Genomic DNA, 25,025 nt, shown 5'->3' with positions numbered 1-25,025 from the left:
TATACTTTGTATCCAACCAAGAGATATGAAAAATTGTGCTCTATATGTGGAATAAGAATTATAATGCATTCTGCTGTCATATAAATAAAAAAATTAACTCAAAAAATAAAAATAAATAAAATGAATAGAAAGTGTTAAAAGTCTCATTAATTTAAAACATTGTTATTTTAAAATTTATAATTCTTGCAAAAAAAATGAATTATCTGCACATCAACTCAACTCCTTATCCTAAGCTGATTAAACTTCATAGCACTAGTCTAAATGGGAAGACAGGCTGAAATACACAGTCCCATGGTTTGCAGACATTTAGTTCCTAGAAATTAAAGTGGCGACACTTTTCAGAAGATTAATCTGTATTGTTCACTGCCTTTTGTCATCTTGGTCTAGTGACATCACTAACCTGGAAATCTCACGTGGAACTTTGAGAATGCTAATCCTAAATCCACATTTTCTCTTTCCCCCAACACATTCTCTGACCCTCTAAAATCTGGCTCTGATGACTTTTGTTGGGTCACTTGGCTCCCTGAGATGGACTGGATTGTGTCTGCCCTGCTGAGTCGAAGATAACTGGCTGAGGTTTGTTTGGGATCCCTCAAGTGGAAAAATGAACTATAAATGAGCAAGAAAACATCTTGATGGTTTTGGCAAGGGCTGACTCTGGGTATTTTCTATCTACTTTAGGCAACAACATCACACAAATTCTAGTACCTATTTACAAAAGTCTAAATTCTCTTCCAAGGGACCTATTTCCTTCAGAGAGCAACAGGTTCATCTTTTGGTTGTTTGTCTTTTTAGTTTTCATTGGAAAATAATTCAAAAGGAAGCACTTAAAATAATTTTCAAAGAAAGAGTTGGCAAAACTACAGAGCAGGCCTGAGGAAAGGTACATTTTCCTAGACCAGGCTGTGTACCTGGTGTTCACCTACTATTGAACCAAGGATGTAACCAAGTGATTTCTCTTCTAGCATTTTCTGAAGTATGTCAGGATTACATGCTCAAACTGTAAAGATGAATTTCTCATAATTATAAAAAACTGTGGATTCTGATTCAATTTTATACTAAAGTTTAGGATAACTCTTTCCCCCTGGGACCTGGACATTAAAGACTTTTGAAGTTAAAAAGAAATATTTTCAAATTAAAAAATGCTTTAGAAGCATTAGTCAATCAGTGTTCAGTAAGACATCTGGATGCAACGTCATGTATTAATAGTGAGTCAGTCTCCCCTCCCCATCCTTCCACATAAATATCTGGGTGCTGCTACTTACATCACTGGCGATATCTCTGGAGGCCTTGGCTGCCACAATTGGGATGGCGTCAATTCGCAAGTCATAGCCTTTCTGCTTTGCTTCTTCATTGGCAAGTTTATACAGGGTCTGTAGAAAGAAAGTCAAAGAATTAAAACAAAAGGTTTGACAGCAACAATTTGGATATTATCAAGTAATTTACACCAAATACTTTTTTTTTAACCTTTATTTTATTTATTTATTTTTATGTGGTGCTGAGGATCAAACCCAGGGCCTCACACGTGCTAGGCGCTCTACCACTGAGCCACAACTCCAGCCCTATACCATATACTTTTTAAAAAACTAGAAAATGACAACAATCTAAGTTTCCAGCAAATAAATTATATTCTACCCCCAAAACTAGATAGTGTTAGAAATACATAAGATATAATAATGGGTATTAATATAGATTGATATATTCACCTATTATATTTATAGCATTTCAGATTAAATACATTATTTGCAGATTGTAATATTAATGATATACATATCAATACATGAATATAATCTATGTATATTGATAGAGCATCAATTCATATATACTATTAAGTGTAAAATAAATGGAAGGAATAATGTGTTTAATGTCATTAATTTATAAATAAAATATATACACTTTTGTTCATTTATTACTTAAAATTTTGTAACAATCATAATATTTTATAATGTGTAGAAAGTAAATCAGAAAGAAAGAGTAACTTAACTTAAAACATAGTTAACCTGACTATAATCTCAACTTTAAGATTCTAAATTTTGGTTTTATGGTATTAGTAAAATATATGTCTATAAAATTATATTTTAGGGACTGGGATTGTGATTGTAGCTTAGTGGTAGAGTGCTCGCCTAAGCATGTGCAAGGACCTGGGTCCAATCCCTAGCACCACATAAAAGTAAAATAAATAAATAATTAAATAAAGGTATTGTGTCCATCTACAACTAAAAATATTTTTTAAAAATTATATTTTATGGGCTGGGGTTGTGGCTCAGCAGTAGAGTGCTCGCCTCGCACGTGCGAGACCCTGGGTTCCATCCTCAGCACCACATAAAAAAATAAATAAGTGAAATAAAGGTATTGTGTCCAACTGCAACTAAAAAGTAAATATTTTTAAAAAATTATATTTTACTTTATAAAAAATCAGTAGGTTGTGTTGTTGATGGAGAATGCTTCTTCCCACATTTGAGGTTTTCTTTCTAGACAAGAAGTTCAATTACTTAACTCTGGCCTTTCTCTGTCCCTTTACTCTCTTACCTAGAGAGGTTAAGGGATATACTGATTTTTGTGATTGGTGGGGATGGGATTAGTGGGCATGCTCAGTCAGCTCTCTCTTTCTCCAAGGAACTAGCCTAGTGCCCTCTAAGCAGGGGCTCACCTCTGAGACGACAGGCACATTACCCGTTTCCAGGGTGCCAGTACCCTGGTAGGGAAACCAGTTCCCACATTCAGTTAGCTGGCTCGTTCGACTGTCATAAATATGTGTCCTTTGACCTAACTTTAGTAGTTAAAAGAAAAATAGTGACACTTGACTGCTATTTCTACCCTATAGTTTTAGTTCTCAATTTTTTTTAGGACCTCAGTGGGGAAGAGGTACATATTACTAGAGTCCTCTTTGGTAGGGTTGCCAGGTTTAGCAAATAAAAATATCACACACCCAACTGAACTTGAATTTCAGGCAAAAACAAAGAATATTTTAGTGTAAGTAGTAGGCCAGGGCTGGGGTTGTGGCTCTGCGGCAGAGTGCTTGCCTCGCACATGTGAGGAACTGGATTCAATTCTCAGCACTACATAAAAATAAACAAAATAAAGATACTGTATCCATGTGTAAAACAAAAATAGTGATCCAGTGTTTTATAAGGCGATTCTACTTCTTAGAAATGCCCAAAAGACTGCTCAGAGCTACTAACCACCCTGGAATAGCCATGAACTGAAAAAGACAATGTAATTTCATTTGTCCAGAATCCCATGAAATAGCATATTCAACCCAGAGAGGAAATGTTGGATGGACTGCATATTCGTAAGAAAGCTCGCATGCATCCTTATAGCTGAGGCCCAAGAAACTGAAATGTAGAAACTAAATGTAGAAACCCCAACAATGACAGCAACAGAATAAATGCAGCACCACAGGGTTTGCCCCCACCTCACTGTAGTTGATTTTGTTCTGTCTCGCCAACATGATCTCGGGTGTATCAGGCATTATGTGAACCTGAGTCTTGTCTTTGTCCCAGGCCTCTGTGTATAAGCGCTATAAAAGAAAATAAGGTATTGGTTGAAAACATTTGAGACAGAAATTACAAAAAGCCCAATTAAAACAGGGTTATTATTGACCTGTATTTCGTTGGAGGTTTGAGACTGCTAGTTATTGAGGACAAAACTAGAAATAGAGATTATTTAGAGGATTTCGAGTATGTAATTTAAAAGATAAATATGACCCTACTCTTTCATGAATAATTTTTAATCTGCTCTTCATTGAAATATCATAACATCTCTTGGCATTTTAGAAAGTCTTGAAAGTCTGAGGCATCCAGTGCTCACCTTGTTCATGTTGAGGGCATTGTTCTTGGCCAGCACCTGCTCCAGAGAATCTGTCACGCTGGTGAACTTCAGCTTGTCTGGAGGCTGGCGGTAGATGTTATCACTCAGGATCTCTGCAGCTCTCTTGCACTTGACCACATCCAGAGACCCAATGGGAACCCAGCCAATGCCTCTCAGCCACTGGAGATCAGACTTATAAATATTCTGAGAAAAGAAAAAGAAAATGCAGAAACTCTTCATCAGGACCAAAATATTTAGGGCATATATGCAAATGGTATCAGTAATAAAGTATGATTCCATATTTTTTAATAGTAAACAAGCTCACTGTAGCAGACAGACTAAAAGAAGAAATATGCTCTAAATTGACCCAGAAATGTCTCTGAGCCATAATAATGGGTTGTCAAATACTTCAGCTTGTTAGGAGAGGCATGATCCCAACTAATATCTTCTCTCAGTCAGTTCAGTGAACACTGTTATATAAAATATCAATGAGCACAGGAAAGAATGCGACCTTAGAGGGAGAGAAACCACACATGTCCAGAAACAGGCCAATAAATCAATGTTAGGCCTTGGCAAATAAAACTCTCTGCAACTACCAAAAGCCTCATTTTCTAAGAATATTGATAATACGTAGAAATGTTAATATAATACTAAATGAATAAGTAATGCAGGAAACAATGAGGGTAGATGAATTACAGATGCAAGAATAGACTTTTTTAGTGGTTGGATCAAGCTGGATTATTATTGTCTTCTATGTCCCTTTTCTAATAACTTGAAATAGCTGTAATACTCTTTTGAAAAGAAAGAGAGAGGGGAAGTATTATACAATAATGATGTAGTACCCCTGATGCTCCAAGACAGACCTTTGATGACTTCAATATTATCTGAGATTCGGGACAGTAAATGACCATATCATTGGCCCAGGGTTCCAGTTCCTGCCTCACCAAGCTCTCAGGATAGGAATCACTGACTCTTATCCTGAGTTATCTTGCCATATCTTTCTCACTTCATTTTTAGTCTTTTTCTCTGCTAAAGACTTTTATGTCCTCCGTAGGTATTCATAACTACTTTTCAACAATGGTATTGGACCTCTGCTCAATTGATTGGAAAGAGTTCACCTATAATAGCTAAGCAGAAAATACAAACTGGTATTCTGCATACAAAAAGCCTATTGGAATTGTTCTGTGCTGACTAGTTGTCCCCCACCCCAATAATAACAGCAAGAATGAAAACAATAACATTTTATACCTTTAGAGTGCCTTTTAACTTTCAAATGCCTCCCACATTATTAAAACCAATCACAATGGAAGGAAGCCAGTCCAAAAAGGTGCCTGACAAACAGACAAATGGCAAAGCCATATGTCAACACTGTCACTCTATGGGTGACAACAACCCTTATTAACTACCTTTTATGTGCAAGCAAATCCTTTCTTCTGGAGGTAGGCTTATGTCTATTGAAAGCTACTTAAGAGTGTAGAAGTTTTTCAGATGGGCTGAAAAACCAATTAATGTATGTTTACTATGAATTTGTCTTAATTCTCCAAAGCTTCCCAAATACTTAAAAATTCCTTTAAATGTTTATAAAAGAGTGCAGGCAATGTGCTTATCACACCCTGATTTGAGATTGTGCATCTACTTCTAATAGGTACTGAGTTCTGTCATTATGGTGTGGCTCCTCCATACAAAGAGCTTCACTGAAGGATCAGGAGTCAGTGGAACCATCCAATAGCTTACACACGCAGCTTCCTTCATTTGCTAAGAATGACGTGTAGCATTAAATCCTAGCTGGCATTAGCGTTCCAATAATTACACTCTCATTCATTTGGCAAGAAAGTCAACAACAAATTCCAGAGTAATTTTTTCTTTTAATAAAGATGTGTTCCTTTATTCCCCATTAAGAGAATAAAAGAAAATGTCTCCCTCTGGTGGACCTTGAATTCTAGCATTGCTTAATTCCATCTTTTCCCTCCTTTTTAGTACTAGGAATTGAACCCAGGGGCACTTTACCAATGAGTCATATCCTGTCTTTTCTTTTATATTTTATTTTGAGACACAGTCTCACTAAATTGCCCATGCTTGATCTTGAAATCCTGATTTAGCCTCCCAAATAGCTAGTCTTACGGGTATGAACCAACATGCCTGGCTCCAGTTTTGTTTTTTATGAGATCAATTCCACTTGCAAACTTCATTTCCTTATAAGGACTACTAATGTATTCATGATAAGCAATAAAACTATTTAAAATTCGGATTCAAATCTCATTTACTGAGCATTAAATCCTAGCTTAAATAGGCCAATGGATTATATAATATAAAGGTATATAAATAATAGGCCAATTTTTATTGCATAAAGTATTCCTACACACAGATCTATGATGGATATTGCACTTACATCGCTTTGGAGGTCATAGGCCTGCCGAGCGTGGATGACATCATTCTGGTCAGGCAGGCACGTCCACTGGTGGAGGTAGTTTCTGTAGTCCACGTCACTCACTAAGGTCTGGCACTTCTTGGCCAGCACCACCCCCAGCATGTCCACTGGGCTGCTGAACTTGGTCTTCCACTTCTCAAAGTCCTTCTTGTACTCCCTGTCACTCTGGATTTTGGCCACGTGCATGGACCACATCATCTTGGGGTCATCTTTAATATTCCGGGCTCCAATGTGGTGGCCCAGCTGTTTGCGGTAACCATCTTTGTATTTGTACTGAAATGAAAATGCACAAATCAGTCTTTATTATAAACCATTAGAGGCCACACATCTGTACAAAATCATCTTACTTTCATTGCAGTTTTGCAGATCAGCATTAACTGCAGCCAGTAATCCTGGCTTTTGTCCTGGAAGCATAGAGATGTGGTAAAATAGATGGAATTTATTAATTGTAGAGTATACTCAAAAACATCTATGGAATGGGACTAAGGAATAGTTCTGGAGGCAGAAGGCACACACCGTGGTGAGGTGTCACCTGCAGAAGTCAGGGAGAGAGCATTTGGACTAGGTGACCTGGAGAATTGGATCTTATACACTAAAAGCATGTCAGAAAAAGCATGCTTGGCGGCATGGTGTGTTTAATAAGTTCTAAAATGAGTGTATGGTTCCTGTAAGCACCAGGAACCAGTACTCCAGGTCAAGTACTCCCTAGAGTGGCAACAGAGAATTTATTATTTATATTGAATTCATGCATTCAGTGACAATGGCCAATTTTGGGCATCATTTGGAAAACTGATTAGTAAAACTGACATAGCAAATCAAATGGTCAGAACATGCTCCTCATAAGGTCATGGGTTTTAGTTTCACATGGGCCAACAATGTTTTTATTATTCCATGTCCAATGATTTCACCCTGGAACTTAAGCCAATTATCCCAAATATGTGCTTCTGATTTCAAGGACAACTGAGTTAGAAAGTAGGGACCAATTGGTAGGGGTAGTAGGAACTCAGCTTAGTAGGAAGGAATGAGGTTGTCTAGAGTCTCAACTTTGCTCCCCACTGAGACTTTGATTTGGGGCAAGTTGTTTAAACACTAATTAGGGGCAATTGTGAAGTCTAGGGTAATTATGAAGTGAGATAATACACATAAAGTTCTAAGCACAGTTCAGCACACTTCTTAGCTCTAATACTCATATTATTATTATTATTATTTAAATATTTTTTAGTTGTAGTTGAACACATACCTTTATTTTATTTATTTATTTTTATGTGGTGCTGAGGATCGAACCTAGCACCTCGCACGTGCTAGGCAAGCCATCTACCGCTGAGCTACAGCCCTAGCCGCCATTATTATTATTATTATTATTGGCATAAATCCATTTGTTGGGGATTCAACATGCACAAATGAATCAATTATACGATATTCCAATATAAAGAAAGGACAGTATAGGACCATATTCTTGAATAGTGGTCCTTGATTTTTGGAGCAGTGGTCTGTTCCTGAGGCACCAAGAAAGGATGATGGCTTTATCTGGAAGGTTGCCCTACACAACTAGGCTCCTGCTACTGTAAAGGCTACCTGCATGGGTCAGAATCCTCCTTCTGGTCCTGATCAATTGCCTTCTTTTCATAATCTTACAAGGGCAAATTGTAATAGCAAATGTCATATGCATTTTGGTTTTGGTACCAGGAATTAAACTCAAGCCACATCCCCAGCTCTGTTTTGTATTTTATTTAGAGACAGGGTCTCACTAAGTTGCTTAGTGCCTTGCTTTTGCTGAGGATGGGCTTTGAATTCACGATCCTCCTGTCTCAGCCTCCCGAGCTGCTAGGATTACAGGTGTGTGCCACCTTGCCCAGCTGTGAATATCATATGCATTTTAAAACACTGAATATTAAAAAGCCAGATATGATTCTCAGTGAGTGAGCTTAAGTTTATGAGTTATACTTTCTATAAGCACAGTGATAATTTTTATGTAAATATCTCCAAGCCTACTGCTGCATTCTGGCAGTTTACACATGCACGGATCTTTCTCGTCTTTGGTGGGCTGAAGACACCATGTCCTACAGGTTACCAGATCCTGTTTACAAATACCAAATTTTCCATTTCCCTCAAAAGTAGGTTTCTGAAAAACCCCACACAAATATATCAGGATACACCTACAAAAGTTCAGCAAAGTTGTTGTTTTGTTTTGTTTTTAAAGATTTAGGTCAGTGAAAATGCCACATCAGATTGATCACACAGTGGGAATGGAATTGTCAACTCACATCACTGGCGATATCTCTGGAGGCCTTGGCTGCCACAATGGGGATGGCGTCACTTCGTAAGTCGTAGCCTTTCTTCTTTGCTTCCTCGTTGGCGAGTTTATACAGACTCTGAAGTTGGGGGGAAAAAATCAGATGTTGATACTCACATCCAAAAGCCGATATAGAACTTAGATACTTCACAAAATTCTGCACAGATAGTGTCTATGACAGTGTTGTTTTTGAGAATACCGAATCTTCTAAATTTCTTTTACTAGATTAAGACTTAAAGAATGGTACCTCTGATGATCACTGCATCTTTATTTTAAAATATTTTGAATACATATATATGTGTATGTATATGCTTATACACACATACATATATGTGTAAGTGTATATATATATAATATTGGTTTGAAAATCTTAGTTTAAGCAGTGAATCGAGTTTGAAAATACTGGAAAAAACTAAGCTTTAACTCAGGCAAACAGTAGCAGAATGTGGATAAACTATTGCTCATGGCAATTAATTCAATTTGCATCTATTCTATACTGACTCTGTGTCTGTGACTGAGCTGGGTACTTGGAAATCAAAGATGAAGAAGAGACCGCTTTCAACTTTAAAGCTTCCGGGACAAGTGATAAAAGACAGATAACCTACAGAACCAATTGCTGAGAAGTCAGACCACAACAGGTGATTTAATGACATTATTAGCAAAGACCTCCAGAAAGGAGTCATTGACTCTGGACTAAGCATCAGGGAAGTTCCTGCAGCAGGGTGATCTTTGAGTTGGACCTTGAGTCATGGGCTGGTTTCCACAGACTAAGATGGAGCCAAGGGAAGAGAGAATGGCATGAATCAATGCACAGTGGACTAAGGCACTGGATAGTGAAGGAAGTGGGAGAGGCCCCTGACAGGAGGTGGCAAGGAGAGGAATCCAAAGTTGGACTGTGAACATCTGAAGCTAAGAATCTGGTGCTCAATTCTACAGGAAATAGGAAACCAAGAAAAATCTTCCAGAAAAAGAGTGAAAAACTAAATTTGCATTGTAACTTCCTGCCCTAAATGAAATGGAAACACAAAAGAATCGAACTAAGCTGACTGACAGAGAAAAGACAGAGAAAGGAAATCAGGCAGGCTAAGCACTCAATGGAGGGTGTTCTCCCTTGGCCTTTTTGAACTATCACTCATCCTACATTTTTTCTAAGCTTTCTTTAGCAGAGTTGAAAATCTCAGAAATGCTAACTGGAGAGTTACAAGGCTCTGTCTCCTGAAATTTCTGCACATGCATTGAATGTTTTCCTATACCAATTAAGGACCTCCACTATAAGTTTGGCTAAAAATTCACTCCTTTCTGAGAGTAGGACTTGATGTTTTTATTTTTTAGTGAACAGCTACTTACACAAGCACTAAAACTGCAGTCTGCATCCCTAAAGCCACTTAAGATGTAGGGTATTCTATCTAAATTCTCTAAATTATATCCTGAAGAAGAGTAAAATTCTATTGATCCGGACTGTCAAAAAAATAATACTTTACTTGCTGGTGGCTCCAAACTGGGATTAAAAAAAAAATACAATCCATCAGCTTACATAGTCACAGAGTCACAAAAATCTCCACAGGCTTAAACCCATAGCCTCAGTCTAAGAAATGACACAGAGATAAATAGCAATCTCTGAACCGAGATTTAAACTTCCAAATGCATAAATTCTGGGTAGAGAAAACTTAGCTTCAGACCATGTAAATGCCTTGGAGTTGATCCCAAGTTCATGTGCACCAGCAGTGACGGAGCAGCCAGTGTGCCCCTGGGGAGCACAGGGTGCAGAAATGAAGGTCAAATGTCCAGAAGAGGAAATGTTATAGCTAACCATATTCTACTTTAGTTATTCCGGCTTCACAGTATTTTGTTCAACTCTCAGTCACATTTTGCCAGGGATTTCATGTGAGGAATGCCCAGGAACTTAGGCTGTTTAGATTACAAAGAGAAGCTGGGGTGTGACTGGTGGGGGAGGACCCCTGTGGCTATCACTACCTATGGGGGTAGGCACAGATTGGTTCTGCTAACTTCAGAGCACTGCGTGGATTTGAGAAATGTTGTGACTCAATATATCAGAAGCACTTTTTAAAAATCATGTATCAGAAGCACTTTCTAATGGAATTTTCCAGAACAGATGGATTTATGAGATAAGCTCCCTGGGAACCCTTGAGCAAAGGCGGGTCAATGACTTGTGGAGTGGGAATTCCTTTATCAGAAGAGATGCTGACTCTCTGCCTTTAGCATAAAGGATTCTAAAATGGGGGCATGTGGCCTTATGCTGTCTAGAAGTGAAAAGGAAATGGCTTGTTAACACACACACTGACAGATTCTCTTTCATAGTCTCTCTGTCTCTGTTCCCAACTCTCTACAAGTGTATGTTACTTGGTGGAACTGTAATTTTAGTCCTTGACTTTAATTTTACACATTAAAAAGCTTAAATACATTTACCAAAGCTTTGCTTTACTGTCAAGAAGAGACACATTTGGCCTATTGCTTTTTCTTCACTTCAAAATAATAAAACAAGGAGCTGGGCTATAGCTCAGTATTACAGTGTTTGCCTAGCATGTGTGAGGTACTGGGTTCAGTCCTCCACACTACATTCAATAAATAAATAAATAATTAAATAAAGGTATTGTATCCATTTACAATTTAAAAAAATTTTAAATAATAAAACAAAATAAACTACTTAATCTTATGGATATTACTTAAATCATTAATTCTTATCATTCGTTCTCCTTAAATGACAATTTTTACTACTTAAAGATTGACATCTGTGAGGGTGATTGAGAAATCTAAGATTTTTTTTTTTTGCACGAAGAAAGATTCTTGATAAATTTGCCATGCAGCATTATATCATCTTGGAATAAACTGATTGAAGTAAGAAATAGGGTGCAAAGATCAAAGAACTAGCATCTGCTCTCACCTCACTATAGTTGATTTTGTTCATTCTTGCCAACATGATTTCTGGTGTGTCTGGCATTATGTGGATCTGGGTCTTGTCTTTGTCCCAGGCTTCTGTGTATAAACGCTATTAAAGAAAATATATAAATCCATCAGAAAAAGAATTTAGTGTACGATCAATAGGAATTTTGTTGTATATAAACAATGACAAAAAAGAGACAAGGTCATGGCATTTTATATTCATTATGTATTTTATAAATATCTTCAAGTAATCAGTTCGCAGCAGAATAGATATTTACAAATACCTTCTGAGAACCTGAAACATGTATGTTAATAATTAAAAGGAATGTAAGAATAAACATCTTTTATACAAAGATTATTTTCTATAAATTTATGCCATTTTATCAAAACCATGAAATAACTGAAATATTAAAGTATAAATAACATCAGTTTTATGATAGATTAGATGGAGAAATAATGAAGGATGATGGGTGTCTCTTTTTGCTCAATATTCCATGTCTTGTCTCAATTATGCTATTTTTTCTTCCATTCAGCCCCACCTTGGATCTCAGAATTCTGAAACCTCACCTTGTTCATGGTGATGGCATTATTCTTGGCCAATACTTGTTCCAGAGAATCAGTCACACTGGTAAATTTGAATTTGTCTGGAGGCTGACGATAGATTTTATCACTCAAAATTTCAGTTGCCCTTTTGCATTTTTCCACATCCAAAGAGCCAATGGGCACCCAGCCAATGCCTTTCATCCACTGGAGATCTGACTTATACAAATTCTGTTGACACAAATAGTGAATCAGTATTTATCCCTTCATTGGAAATGCATTTTTATCTATAAAACATAAAATCAAGTAAGAGTACACTTGAAAATAGTTTTGTAGGCATGTAGTGTTCAGACTGCAGGACATTTTGTCTGGAGGGTTAAAGGATTAACAACATTCCTAAGAAGAAAGGCAAGTATTCTTTGTTGACTAGGATTGGTGAGCTTGGTGCCACCCATTGCTACCTTCTCCAAGGGGAATTAATTCACCAACTTCCCACCTTTGCATGTCCAAGATCCTCAGTACTCACATCACTCTGGAGGTCATAGGCCTGCCGAGCGTGGATGACATCATTCTGGTCGGGCAGGCACGTCCACTGGTGCAGGTAGTTTCTGTAGTCCACGTCACTCACTAAGGTCTGGCACTTCTTGGCCAGCACCACCCCCAGCATGTCCACTGGGCTGCTGAACTTGGTCTTCCACTTCTCAAAGTCTTTCTTGTACTCCCTGTCACTCTGGATTTTGGCCACGTGCATGGACCACATCATCTTGGGGTCATCATGTATAGCTCGGGCACCAATATGGTGACCCAGCTGCTTACGATAGCCTTCTTTATACTTGAACTAGAAGAAGAAAAAGATTGTTTGTTATTTATTTTGACTTTAAGAAACATTACTAGGCTTAAATTATCATATTAATTAAAATAATGATTTTCTTTGAATATGTAAGTATACAACACATGCATCTTAAAAACCATTTAGAAAACGAATGAAATATATATACAAAAAGAAATTAAAACATGACTCTATTACTCAGAGAACTTTTTGTGGTGCATGTGTATAAAACAGAATAAAATTAGAGCATGAGTCAAACATTATATGGGTTGTTGCCTGCTCTTTTCAGTTATTATATAAGAATTTTCCTGTGTCACTAAGTAGTCTTTATAAATTTGATTTTTAAACTTGATTTTCTTTATGTGGATTATATTACTAGGTTTCATCCTTTGATTGTTCATCATTCTTTTTTTTTAAATTTAGATATGTATGAGAGTAGAGAGTATTTGACATATACATACATGGAGTGCAACCCATTACATTTAGGTTCCCATTCTTGTGGTTGTACATGATGTAGAGTAACACTGGTTGTGTATTCATATATGAGCATAAGAAAGTTATGTCCAATTCATTCTATCGTCTTTCCTATTCCCAAATGACTATTCATTTTTAAATTATGATCATTACTTGCCACATTTTGGAAATAAAAGAAAAATATATTTTTCTACCTGATGGACAAAAGAAATGAAAGGATAAAAGTTTTAGAAATGTGAGAAAATCCACATTTTACTCCATATATGTATAATATGTCAAAATACCCTCTACTATCATATATATCTAAAAAGAACAAATTTTAAAAAAAGAAAGCAAATATCTGCAGCCCATCACTGGGTACAGGGACAAACATGGTCCACCTGGATGGTTGGACTTTGAGTAATGTATCCTATTTACTCAGTCTCTGTAGGGCCTGGGTTTGGTTTTAAAGGAACCCTACGATAAATTTGATTGTATAAAAGAAATAGATCATGTGGAAAAACCAAAAAGATATCTGAATTATAGTCAATTACCCAATACTTTTGTTCAGCAGGAAATGGACATGTTTTGAAATGCATGTTGCTATGGACTCAGCCATAGGTAGAATAGGTAGAATTTAACCTGGGTGCTAAGAATTTAATTACCATTATTTTAAACTATCTGCTGCAAAACCAAACCATTAGCAACAGTTTTAGCCTCATAGCTTACTTGCTCTACTATACATCTAGGCTAGAGAAAGTGATCTTGGATCCAAAGCTAAGATGAAGAATTTCTCAGGTGTACTTACATCACTGGCGATATCTCTGGAGGCCTTGGCGGCCTTAATAGGAATGGCATCGAGCCGCATATCATAGCCTTTCTTCTTGGCTTCTTCTAGGCCAAGTTTATATAATTTCTGAAATAGACATAAATAATCATAAGTTTTATTTATAAAGTGCATTGTAAGGAAAACATATCATTTACCTCTAATATACTGCTTACCTCACTGTAATTTACTTTGTTTTGTTTAGCTAGTAAAACTTCAGGGGTATCTGGCATAATGTGGATAGTAGTTTTATCTTTATTCCAAGCTTCTGTATAGAGGTGCTAAAACAAACAAAATACAGGTCAGTAATGAATAGTCTGATTCTTAATGAGACTAAAGAGATTCTGCTCTGTGACCTGGTTGTGACACTTACAGGTTGAGACATTTCCTGTCAGTAAGAAGCACCCTTACTTAAAAACTACTTTGATATCAAGTAAAAGAATTGAACATGAATTTTCTTTTGTATTAACAAATTTCAGTGCTTCCACCAAATTTTTTAAAAAAAATCAGTACTTCATTCATGCAAAGAAAGGACTTACATGGTTCATGGTAATAGCATTATTTTTTGCCAAAACCATTGGTATGGAGTCCATAAGGCTGGAAAACTTGAATTTATCTGGGTGCTGACGGTAAACATGGTCACTCAAAATTTGAGTAGCTCTTTTGTTCTTCTCATCCTCTAGAGAACCAGAAGGTATCCAGCCAATGCCTTTTAGCCACTGAAGATCAGCCTTGTACAAATTCTGAAATTACAAGTGTCAAATCACTAAACAAAAGCATGTGTCCCTAAAGAAATAAGAGTTTATAGTATGTAACATTACATATGACTATATATAATACATGTATAATATTTTAATGAATTCTTACAAAATTTCAAAATTTTGGTATGAATTTTCAATCATCAAAATGCTCAGATCAGAAGCATATTTTGGAAAACACTTAACAGAAGCATACAAAGGACAACTTAATTCTTTAATTGCCTAGATTAGCAATCTAGAGGTTTCCATCAAAGCAATGACTCTGCTGATCTTTCTTTGTGGAATAATGATGCTTCCAGATGTTGGTGAGTGGATAAAACTGGGCATTAGTCCAGGGATGTAGAACTCATTGTGTAACCTCCACTCCCATTATATTAGGTGAATTTGTGTGTATGTGTGTGTGTGTGTGTGTGTATGTGTGTGTGTGGTGCTAGGGATTGAACCCAGGGCCTAGCACATGCAAGGTAAGTACTCTATCAACTGAGCTATTTCCCCAGCCCTCAACTCCAATCACTTTAGGGGAATTTTGACACTAAGGAAAACATGAACAATATTTAACTGATCAAAGAGAAACCTTAGACTCACATCACTCTGGAGGTCATAGGCCTGCCGAGCGTGGATGACATCATTCTGGTCAGGCAGGCATGTCCACTGGTGCAGGTAGTTCTTGTAGTCCACGTCACTCACTAAGGTCTGGCACTTCTTGGCCAGCACCACCCCCAGCATGTCCACTGGGCTGCTGAACTTGGTCTTCCACTTCTCAAAGTCTTTCTTGTACTCCCTGTCACTCTGGATTTTGGCCACGTGCATGGACCACATCATCTTGGGGTCATCTTTAATATTCCGGGCTCCAATGTGGTGGCCCAGCTGTTTGCGGTACCCATCTTTGTATTGGTACTGAGGGGAAAAAATAATGTATCTCATTTCTTTCAAAATTAACTTATGTTGTCATTTTTTTTGTGGGAAATCACAAATAACTTTAATTCTAAATATTGTACTAATCCTGGAAAGCCACAGATTTTGTTTTTTGATAGGAAAGATTAAAGGCTAAATTCAGTTACAATTTCATACATAATAAATGCATCCTTGATCTTATTCCTCATCTCACATTGCATGTCTGGGACTATTTCACTGTTTTAATTTGTTATCCCATAGAAGATTTTGTTCTATTTAAAATTACACTGAGACTGCTTTGAAGGGATTAATTGTAATTCAATCAATATCAACAGGGGATGAGGTCTTACTTCACTGGCAATTTCCCGGGATGCTTTGGCTGCTTTGATTGGTATGGCATCAACAGGAAGATCGTAGCCTTTTTTCTTCAGCTCCTCATAACCCATTCGGTAGATTTTCTGTTGAGAGAAGGTCACTTGGCAAACTGTTCTCTATAAACAACTGCATATGCAGCATAATGAATCCAATGTGCTGAATACTTTAAGAGTCCATGGAATAGTATCTGTGCTCTAGACTACTCAAATATAATTGGAAATTATGGTCGGGGATTGCTAATGATCTTATTTTAAACTTTAAAGCTTTTTAATTGCCTAGATGCACAAAATTAAATGTCAGCTCTTCCCAAATTCTTATGAGACTGCAGAAGCAAATTGATAGAAAAATGGAATGAAAGATACTTAGATACTGTTTTCCAATTAATGTGGAGTATTTTACTAGGAGCTATTTTTAGAAAAGAGTAACACCTGTCCATGTTTCTCCTCTAGGGGGAAAATTATGTGTAAGTGGCTTCTGCTTCTGCTTTCATGTGGCTGATGCATTGTGAATGATTGTTTATAATATAGGGCCATCTAAAGAAGGATCAACATCTGTAGGTAATATACAGAATCCTTCAAAATTTTTTAAAGCTGAAAATTTTAAAGAGCTTAACCATTAAATTTTTATAATTTATGTATAATCATTTGTTTCTTCATATTTGTGACATAATTAAGAACTATACTAATCCTTATGGTATTATTATTCTAACATATTTAATGTTGAAGTCACTCTCCTGGGGCTTAAAATAGGTTCTTAAAATAGTTTATTTTTTGCATCTATAAATTTCAGGAGATTATGTTGACAATAAAAATGAAATTATCCCGCATGAATTTTATATGCTCACTCACTCAAACTTTCATTGAACATCTACTATGTGTTGGGCATGGTGCTAGGTGAGCACTCAAGACCCAGTAGGAATTGCGTATAAGAAACATCTGCCCCATATAGGGACATTACATTACTTTGAGATGTGTATAGTGGAACGCAAGGCACAGAGAGAGCAGCTTCCCAACTCTGCCTGTGACAGGAGTACCAAAATCTTGAGCTTCAATCTGAAAGTTTTATATAAGGGATCTGAATCACATGTAGTTTATTAATTTAAATGGTTCAGGGATTCAAAAAGACTTCCAAACAACTTCAATGACATAGAAGCAATTAAAATGAGCTTTCTGAAAATGCATGCTGAATTTGGAAACTTACATCACTTGTATTGATTAAGTTTGCCTTAGCCAGAATAATGTCAGGTGTATCAGGCATGATGTGAATTTGAGTCTTGTCCTTGTCCCAAGCTTCTCTATAAAGTCTCTAAAATGAGAAATAATAATTTTTCAATGGTTGTATTAGATCAGCACATGATATAGGTGGCTTCTACATTAAGCATCATTAAATATTACATTTACATTAAACATTATTACTGATGAAATAGTAAACATTATAAACATCTGGAACACGATTGTCTTCCAAAATGTATATTAAGGACCACACTTTCAAAGTTACAGATAATTCTGCCCTTAAGAAATCAGTTCAAGTAATTAGAACTTTTTCCAATGTTATCAAAAGGAACAGATTTTTCCATTTTGGGGGTTGTAAAGTTTCCCTTAGTGTTTAATTGCAAGAGAGCCCAGCCTTCTCAAAAAATAACTTATTCAAAGTTTGCCTAGAAATTAGGGAGTTTCATTTTTTATGTGGCTGGGAGAAATAGAAAGTCTGCTAGTCCATTTTCAGCCTTTATTGGATCCAATAATAGCCATTTTAACCATAGCCTTTCCCTTTTACCCACCCTAGTTTTAGAATTAGCCAATTGTATAAATTGTATCCAAGTCCTCCAAATAGGGTGAAAGGCAGCATTATGTTAGTGGACTGCTTGCCCATGTGCACTTGCTAGCCAAGTTCTGTAGCTTGCCCTTCTGTCAGAATTAAATGCCTTGCCTACCTACTTTTGAATGTGTTTGATTTCTTGCAGCACCTCGGTATTTCTAACAGGCTTACTATTTATATTAATATTATTTTTGAGGATTCGGATTCCCAAAAGGATTACATTTGGGAATTTATTAAAATCTATTTGATGTTCAAAAGCTATCCTTAAGTTTGTCCTCAATAGAAAACAAAGAGACCCAGACAAAAATCTCAGTTATCTCACTTATCTAAACCAGGTTATTTATATAATATTAGAAAATATCTCCACAAGATACTTATCAATTACAAAGGGTAAAATGGTAACTTGAGAGTGATCAGTTTAAATTATCAGTAATGGAACAAATTGATATAATGTGCCTCCTAATATGATATACTCAGGACACAATGTGAGATAGCCTGAAAAGAGAATCTGAATCTAATCATGAGGACACCAGGAAACACAACTCCAGCAGACCCTACAAAATAAGTGGCCTGTAGTTTTTACAAATGTCAAGGACTTGGAAGATGTAGAAATAGTGAGAAAATAGTCCAGAATAATGGAAACTAAAGATATGGCAAGAAAACGTAGCACATGATCTTGGATTGGATCCTGGACCAGGAAAAAAAATTTTTCTTTTGCTATAAATGACATTAGTGACAAAATTGAACAAATTCTGCAAACTGATAATTATCAACATTAATTTCATAATTTTGATCATTATAATGTAAGTTATATAAGATGTCCTTATTTTCAGCAGATACACACTGAAGTATTTCAGGGTGATGAGGCATCATAAAGTAATTTACTTTGTCATATAGATACATTCAGGAGACAGGGAAAATGAGGGAGGGAAGAAGAGAGGGAAAGAGAATACAAATGTGTTAAAACATTAATGTTTGTGAAATGTGAGTGGAAAAAATACATAATTTATACTGGGTTTGAACTTTTATGTATGCCTAAGTTTATTCCAATATAATATTTTTCAAAATTTCATGGATTCCTTGGATTTGTCAATTTCCCTTTGAGATATTTTGTGTGAGATGAGTAGGTTGGCACTTTTCTTTTTGAATATATATACTACAGCTCATATAACCTAGAGAAGCTGATTAAGATCTTCAGGGCCAAAACAAATCAAAGCTCGTCATTTTTCATTATTTTTTCCAGCTCTGCACCAACCTTTCTGATCAAGAACACCAATTTCTCAACCTTATTACTACTGGTTTCATTTGCTGGACAATTCTTGGTTGTAGAGGTCTCTCTTGTGCACTGTGGTATTTTTAGCAGCATTCCTAGTTTCTATCCACTAGAGGACAGCAGCATGCCACCCCCAAGTTGTGACAAAAATATTTGTAGATGTCAAATGTCTCCTGTGGGACAAAACTGTCTCTGGCTAATAACCACTAAATGAGATCATTGCTTCAATGGCATGTGCCACTTTCATTCCATGGAACCCAGGAAAAAATGCTAATATTGAATATGCTGGCAGATTTATCAGCCTACATAAAAGAAGAGGCAGCAGGTGCAAGGAGCCTAACTAGTCTGGCTTCTATTCCAGAGGCCTTAGCATATCAGTATTTCTGCATCCCTGTACCTAGGGCTCACGGCTGGGGATGTGTCCATTAACTTTATGATTCAGGTTTTTCTCTTGCTCATCTTATTAGTCAGAGCTGTCTCCTAAGAAAGTAGGATTCAAAGAGATGGAAAATACTCTTGCCATCATAGAAGAAGAAGAAGGAGGAGGAGGAGGAGGAGGAGGAGGAGGAGGAGGAGGAGGAGAAATGAATACTTAGATATTCATAATGAAGTTGACAAGTCAGAATTTACTTTAAATTTTGGAAACAAAATTGCAAAAAATCTGATGGGTTGCTTACGAAGAGAGGAGCTAAAACTTACTGATGCTTACTATAAGCTGATTATGGGTTTACATGTTACATAAAACTCATAATGCATATGATAAATATAAAATATATAGATATTAAATATAGTATATGTATTTAGACCATTTCAGGTGTCTAATTATATATCTATTTAAGCTTTCTTTTTTTTTTTAACCACACTCAGGATTGAACCCAGTGGCAATCTACCACTGAGCTACACCTTCCAGTCCTTTCTATTTTTATTTAAATTTTTTTACCAGTTCCAGAATCTCAGTACACATAATTCAATCTACTGAAACGTTCAGGATTAGGCTTTTAGTTGAGTACTGATTAATCTTTCCTTTCTGTGCATAAAATTATTCCAAACTGCTTTTATTTATTTTATTCAATAAATACTTCCTGAACACCTATTATTTACCAGGCAATGGTGTCAGTACTAGAGAAGAAAATAAGTTGGAGATGAAATACACAATTATATACTATGCAATAGTATTATTGATTTATATTGATTTAGTAGAACTAACTTTATCAATCATTTGGCAGAAAAATAACAATCTTTATAATACGTTCACTGTGCCTTTGTAAGGTATTTAGACCCTTTTGTCTTAGTATTCTTTATCCCAACAACAACAAAATCCTAGGTTTTTAATGCACTCAAGTTTCAAAGAAAAAAATATAATCAATAATTTCTCAATACATCTAGCTAAATAAGGAAGGTTTAGGTGACTAAAATTGACACTAGACTTTTTTACCTTATTCAGTGTAAGGTAGTTGATAATTCAAAGCAAACCAATGTAAAACGTTTTTGCTGTGTTATATGATGCAATTCTCTCCTAATCTATTCACTTATTTATTTTAGTTTTGCTTGTTTGTTTTTGAGACAGGGCCCTGTTAAGTTGCCCAGGCTGACCTCCCAACTCAGCCTTCCCTAGTGAGTCACTAGGATTACAGGTGCACAACATCACGCTCAGATTTCTACTCATTTATTAAGGGAAAGTTACTAAGCAACTGCCAAATGGCAGCCAGTATAATCTATTTAATAAATTTCTAAAGAATTACTCACATCACTCCTATTTTTGGCATTTGTTTTTGCCAAAACTATGTCCATGGCATCAGGAATGCTGGTAAACTTGTTTTTGTCTGGAGGCTGGCGATATTTCTTCTCACTGATGATTTCTGAAGCCCGCTTATTCTTTTCTGCTTCCAAAGAACCAAGGGGACTCCATCCTATGCCTCTCAGCCACTCAAGGTCAGACTTATACACATTCTGTCAAAGGACAAAGCAAGCCATCAAAACCCCATCCTCTCCTGTATCTATGCCTTAAGTGATTCTGTGCACTACAAATAGACGCACTTTAGATTTTCAATGACAATTCCTCTTTCTAGTTTCTTTTTTATGACTAAGTGGCTACTAATATGAAATATGAAGTAATACACAAACTATTAAATTTAATAGACACTGACCTCACTTTGTAGTTCGTATACTTTTTTAGCTTGGATGACGTCATTCTGATCAGGTAGGCATGTCCACTGATGTAAGTAGTTCTTGTAGTCTATATCACTAACCAAGGCCTGACATTTCTTGGCTAGCACCACTCCCAGCATGTCCACTGGGCTGGTGTACCTGGTTTTCCACTTTTCAAAATCTTTCTTATATTCTCGTTCACTCTGCATTTTGGCTACATTCATTGATAACACAAGCTTTGGGTCATCTTGCAAACTCCGGAATCCAATATGGTGTCCAAGTTGTTTCCGGTAGCCTTGTTTATATTTAAACTGAAATCAGAAGAAACATAGTCCTTTTATTAACACAAAAACCAAATTACATTAAATTTTCTTTGTTTTTATATTTGATTTTAAAAACTGAAATGAGAAAAGAGATGACAATGCTAACTTAGTAAGAAATGTTTTCTCACTTAGGTAAATTTTATTTAAGTGGAGGCTATCAAAGAAACCTAATGTAGTTGAGTATCAAGTAAGTTTACGTTGAGAAATTAATTCCAACCAGAGGTAGAAATATATCATTGGATATGCTAGACATGATATATGCTGACTTTCCAGATTACATTTTTATCAAGCCCTTGTTAGATTATTAGGGGAATGATAATCTCATGAGAAAAAAATATACGCTGAATGGAAAATATTCTTGTTAATATACATAACCACAATACTCAGTTTCACGGTTATGCATATTAGTAAGATAAATGACTTGGTCACCAGGCTTAAAACTGTATTTATTCAGTAGCAGGATTTTTAGATATTTGTCATATCGTTTTGTCATACACCTTGTCCTATTTGGGAATCTATGTCTTGCATGCATGGGTGGCCAAATGGGTAAAAATGAGTTATATAAATGAAAGAGAGTAAAATTAAAATCCAGCATTCAGATTCTTTGGGAAAAATTACATTAGCAATGGATGACAATAACAACAATGATAATGAGTATAATAACATCTACTGGATGTTAGGTGCTAAACATATATTACTACTCAGGTAAGTAGGTCAGGCTTTCTCACAATACTCAGTTTCATGGTTATGCATAGTAAAACTACTCAGGACTTTAAATTGTGTAGCTTCATACAGACAATCTGACAAAGTTGCTTATAAAAACTAGGGCCATAAAGTCTGTATGGGCACAGATAAATGCATATCAGAATCTCATTTATTCTGGCCTGACCTCTTCTAGCAATAGACTACCACTAAATTTTGAGACACTCTATTTTAAGATACTTAAAAAAAAACACAGGATAAACCACTAATAGGATGATCAGAAGATTGAAGAACTTATTAAACTAAAGCCAAAGGAGAGCAAATAAGAATTTGAAATGTTTGAGGAGATATCAAAGAGAAGGGAAAATAAGCTACTTTGTGATGCTCTAGAACAGAGACTGATTGGTAAAATATTTAAGATTGAAAATAAGAAAGTGTATAATGACAAATGGAGATGATCCAATAAGGAAATGACCTGCTTTGAAGGATTCCAAAAGTTTATATTTGTAAATATCCACAGATTATTAGACCTGGAGAAAAGATCTGATGCTGAGTGGGAAGATGGGATTAAATAATCTTTATGTATTTTCTAACTCTAAATTCTGTTATTTTAATGTATTAAATTATATATTTAAAATAGCACTCATTTTCTGAAATTTTATAGATATAGCAATCACTTGAAACTGAAAGGAAATAAATACAATATCTACAATGGTGGGAAAGTTCACTTTAGATGATTTTAAAGGAAGATTTAAAAAGGTTCTATCTAATTAATGGGTTCAAAAGAAAAGAAATTAGGTACTGTCAAATGTTGGGTTGTTCAGAAATTATTGATGCTATTTCTTCAATTCCTAAACTATTTTTAGCATATAACATTAAATGAAAATGAATTTACTTTCTGGGAAATATTCAAGCATCATTATCGCTTTAGGTTCATCATTACATCGATTCTAATGAGGTATTGACAGATAAGCTAGAGAGTGTGGATAATATATTATCAGATTAATTATCTAAAGCATTTCTGGAGTGCCACAATTTGATTAGGCAGAATTTCCCCTTAAATTCTTAGAATTTGTCAGATTCTGTCTTTAATAACTGTCTCTCCCTTCTGTACTTCAACCTGTATTCTGAACCAGATCATTCTTTTGTTTTTGAGATTTTCATTAAGAGGTAATATTTCTCTATGAAACTTTAGTAATTTATTCTCTATCACCAATATCCTATGAATTTTTTCCCATTAATTTTTGGGATTAGCAAAATTAAATGGTTATAGGTAGATAGTATCTAAGTGTAACATACAAAAATTTAACCATGTTTAGTTTATTTGTCAGATATATTACCCTTTCTAGTAATTAGAAGCTACTTTTTGGAACACAAAGATCCTTGTTCTCTGAACTTTAAACCAGACATCCAGCAGAAAGTAGAGTTAAAGCCCTCTGATACTTATGCCTAAATTTCTGAGCCTTTCTGGATTTTTGTATGCCCCAAGCTAATTAATTGTAATGATGTAAGTAAAAGGATGGGCTAAATAAAAATAATTGACACCTAATTTTACACTATCTACATGTAATATTGTGTTGTTGAGGCTGATTTATTATCTAGCAATTTGCCTTTGTCCAAAATACATAAGTAGAAAACAGGAAAATTAATTTGAGGCCACAGTAGAAAAACTGAAATATCTTTGGTGTATCTCAAGACACAACATGTTAAAGCAATGATCTGACAGGTGTTCTGGCTGACCTGCAAAGAAGCCCCTGTTCCTATTTGAATAGTGAAAGATAAAGTGCAGTCTGTTTAACCAAAGAGGGAGGAGAAGATGAAGGGAACAACATTACATTTTGAAAAGTAAAGTCTATCTACAAAAATAGTTGCCAACATTATGTCATTCTGATAAAAATATCCTCAAACAAATCAAAATAGAACTTACATCACTAGCAATGTCCCTTGAAGCTTTGGCCAGCTGTACTGAAATCGCATCTACCGGGAGATCATAGCCTTTCTTCAAAGCTTCTTCCCATCCAAGTTTATACAGTTTCTGAAAATTAAAGAAATTAATTAGCATTATTTCTTCTTTATTAAAAATCTCAATAGATTATCAAGCAGAAGTTTACTTCAGAGAATAGTTATCAGACTCTAATATCATCTACTCGATCTCTATAAAGATATTGATAAAACCCCAATAGGTTTTATAATAGAAAAAGTACTGAGGCTGTATCATGTGACCTGGCTTGATTTTCATTTTGGCTCTGAGAATCCTTAGTGGTATATTTGAACAACAATATGGTCACATCGGGTATATAAGGTACCTTTCCTCCTGCTGTTAACTACAGTCTGGTTCATTGTTCTAAAGATCAATATTGAGAAAACTAAAAGAAAATGAGATCACAAAATTTTAATTATTTAAGTGATAAAAGTAATAGATAAAATATCTTTTTCAAAGTTGCAATAAATGAATTAACCTATGTGAGTGTTAAAACTGGATAGTAACAAAAATAACAGTTATCCAGTACTTTCTATTGACAGCTAATTTTACACTATCTACATGTAAAATAGTACCAGGTACTATGCTGAGAGCTTCCTATAGAATTTCTCATTTGGTCCTCAAAGAAATCTAATGTCATAGGCACTTTTATGATTTTATTCCTAATTTTAGG

General features: G+C 35.6%; 1 protein-coding gene across 1 annotated transcript in view; it reads right to left on the bottom strand.

The window, feature by feature from the left end:
* The window catches only part of Neb (nebulin), a 200,339-nt gene that overhangs the window by 110,747 nt on the left and 64,567 nt on the right, over positions 1-25,025 (bottom strand). The window contains exons 50-65 of the mRNA XM_071619399.1: positions 24,299-24,406; positions 21,346-21,657; positions 20,945-21,148; positions 17,308-17,412; positions 16,083-16,190; positions 15,424-15,735; positions 14,620-14,823; positions 14,257-14,361; positions 14,063-14,170; positions 12,499-12,810; positions 12,000-12,203; positions 11,434-11,538; positions 8,503-8,610; positions 6,200-6,511; positions 3,811-4,014; positions 3,416-3,520 (exon numbers count right to left, since the gene is read on the bottom strand). Coding sequence (XP_071475500.1) covers positions 3,416-3,520; positions 3,811-4,014; positions 6,200-6,511; positions 8,503-8,610; positions 11,434-11,538; positions 12,000-12,203; positions 12,499-12,810; positions 14,063-14,170; positions 14,257-14,361; positions 14,620-14,823; positions 15,424-15,735; positions 16,083-16,190; positions 17,308-17,412; positions 20,945-21,148; positions 21,346-21,657; positions 24,299-24,406 — 2,916 coding nt within the window. The remainder of the gene's footprint in view (positions 1-3,415; positions 3,521-3,810; positions 4,015-6,199; positions 6,512-8,502; positions 8,611-11,433; positions 11,539-11,999; positions 12,204-12,498; positions 12,811-14,062; positions 14,171-14,256; positions 14,362-14,619; positions 14,824-15,423; positions 15,736-16,082; positions 16,191-17,307; positions 17,413-20,944; positions 21,149-21,345; positions 21,658-24,298; positions 24,407-25,025) is intronic.

This window comes from Marmota flaviventris, chromosome 11 (assembly GCF_047511675.1).
Source record: "Marmota flaviventris isolate mMarFla1 chromosome 11, mMarFla1.hap1, whole genome shotgun sequence".
Classification (NCBI taxonomy): domain Eukaryota; kingdom Metazoa; phylum Chordata; class Mammalia; order Rodentia; family Sciuridae; genus Marmota; species Marmota flaviventris.
Note: the sequence above shows the minus strand (reverse complement) of the source record. Positions and strands in the feature narration are given on the sequence as shown.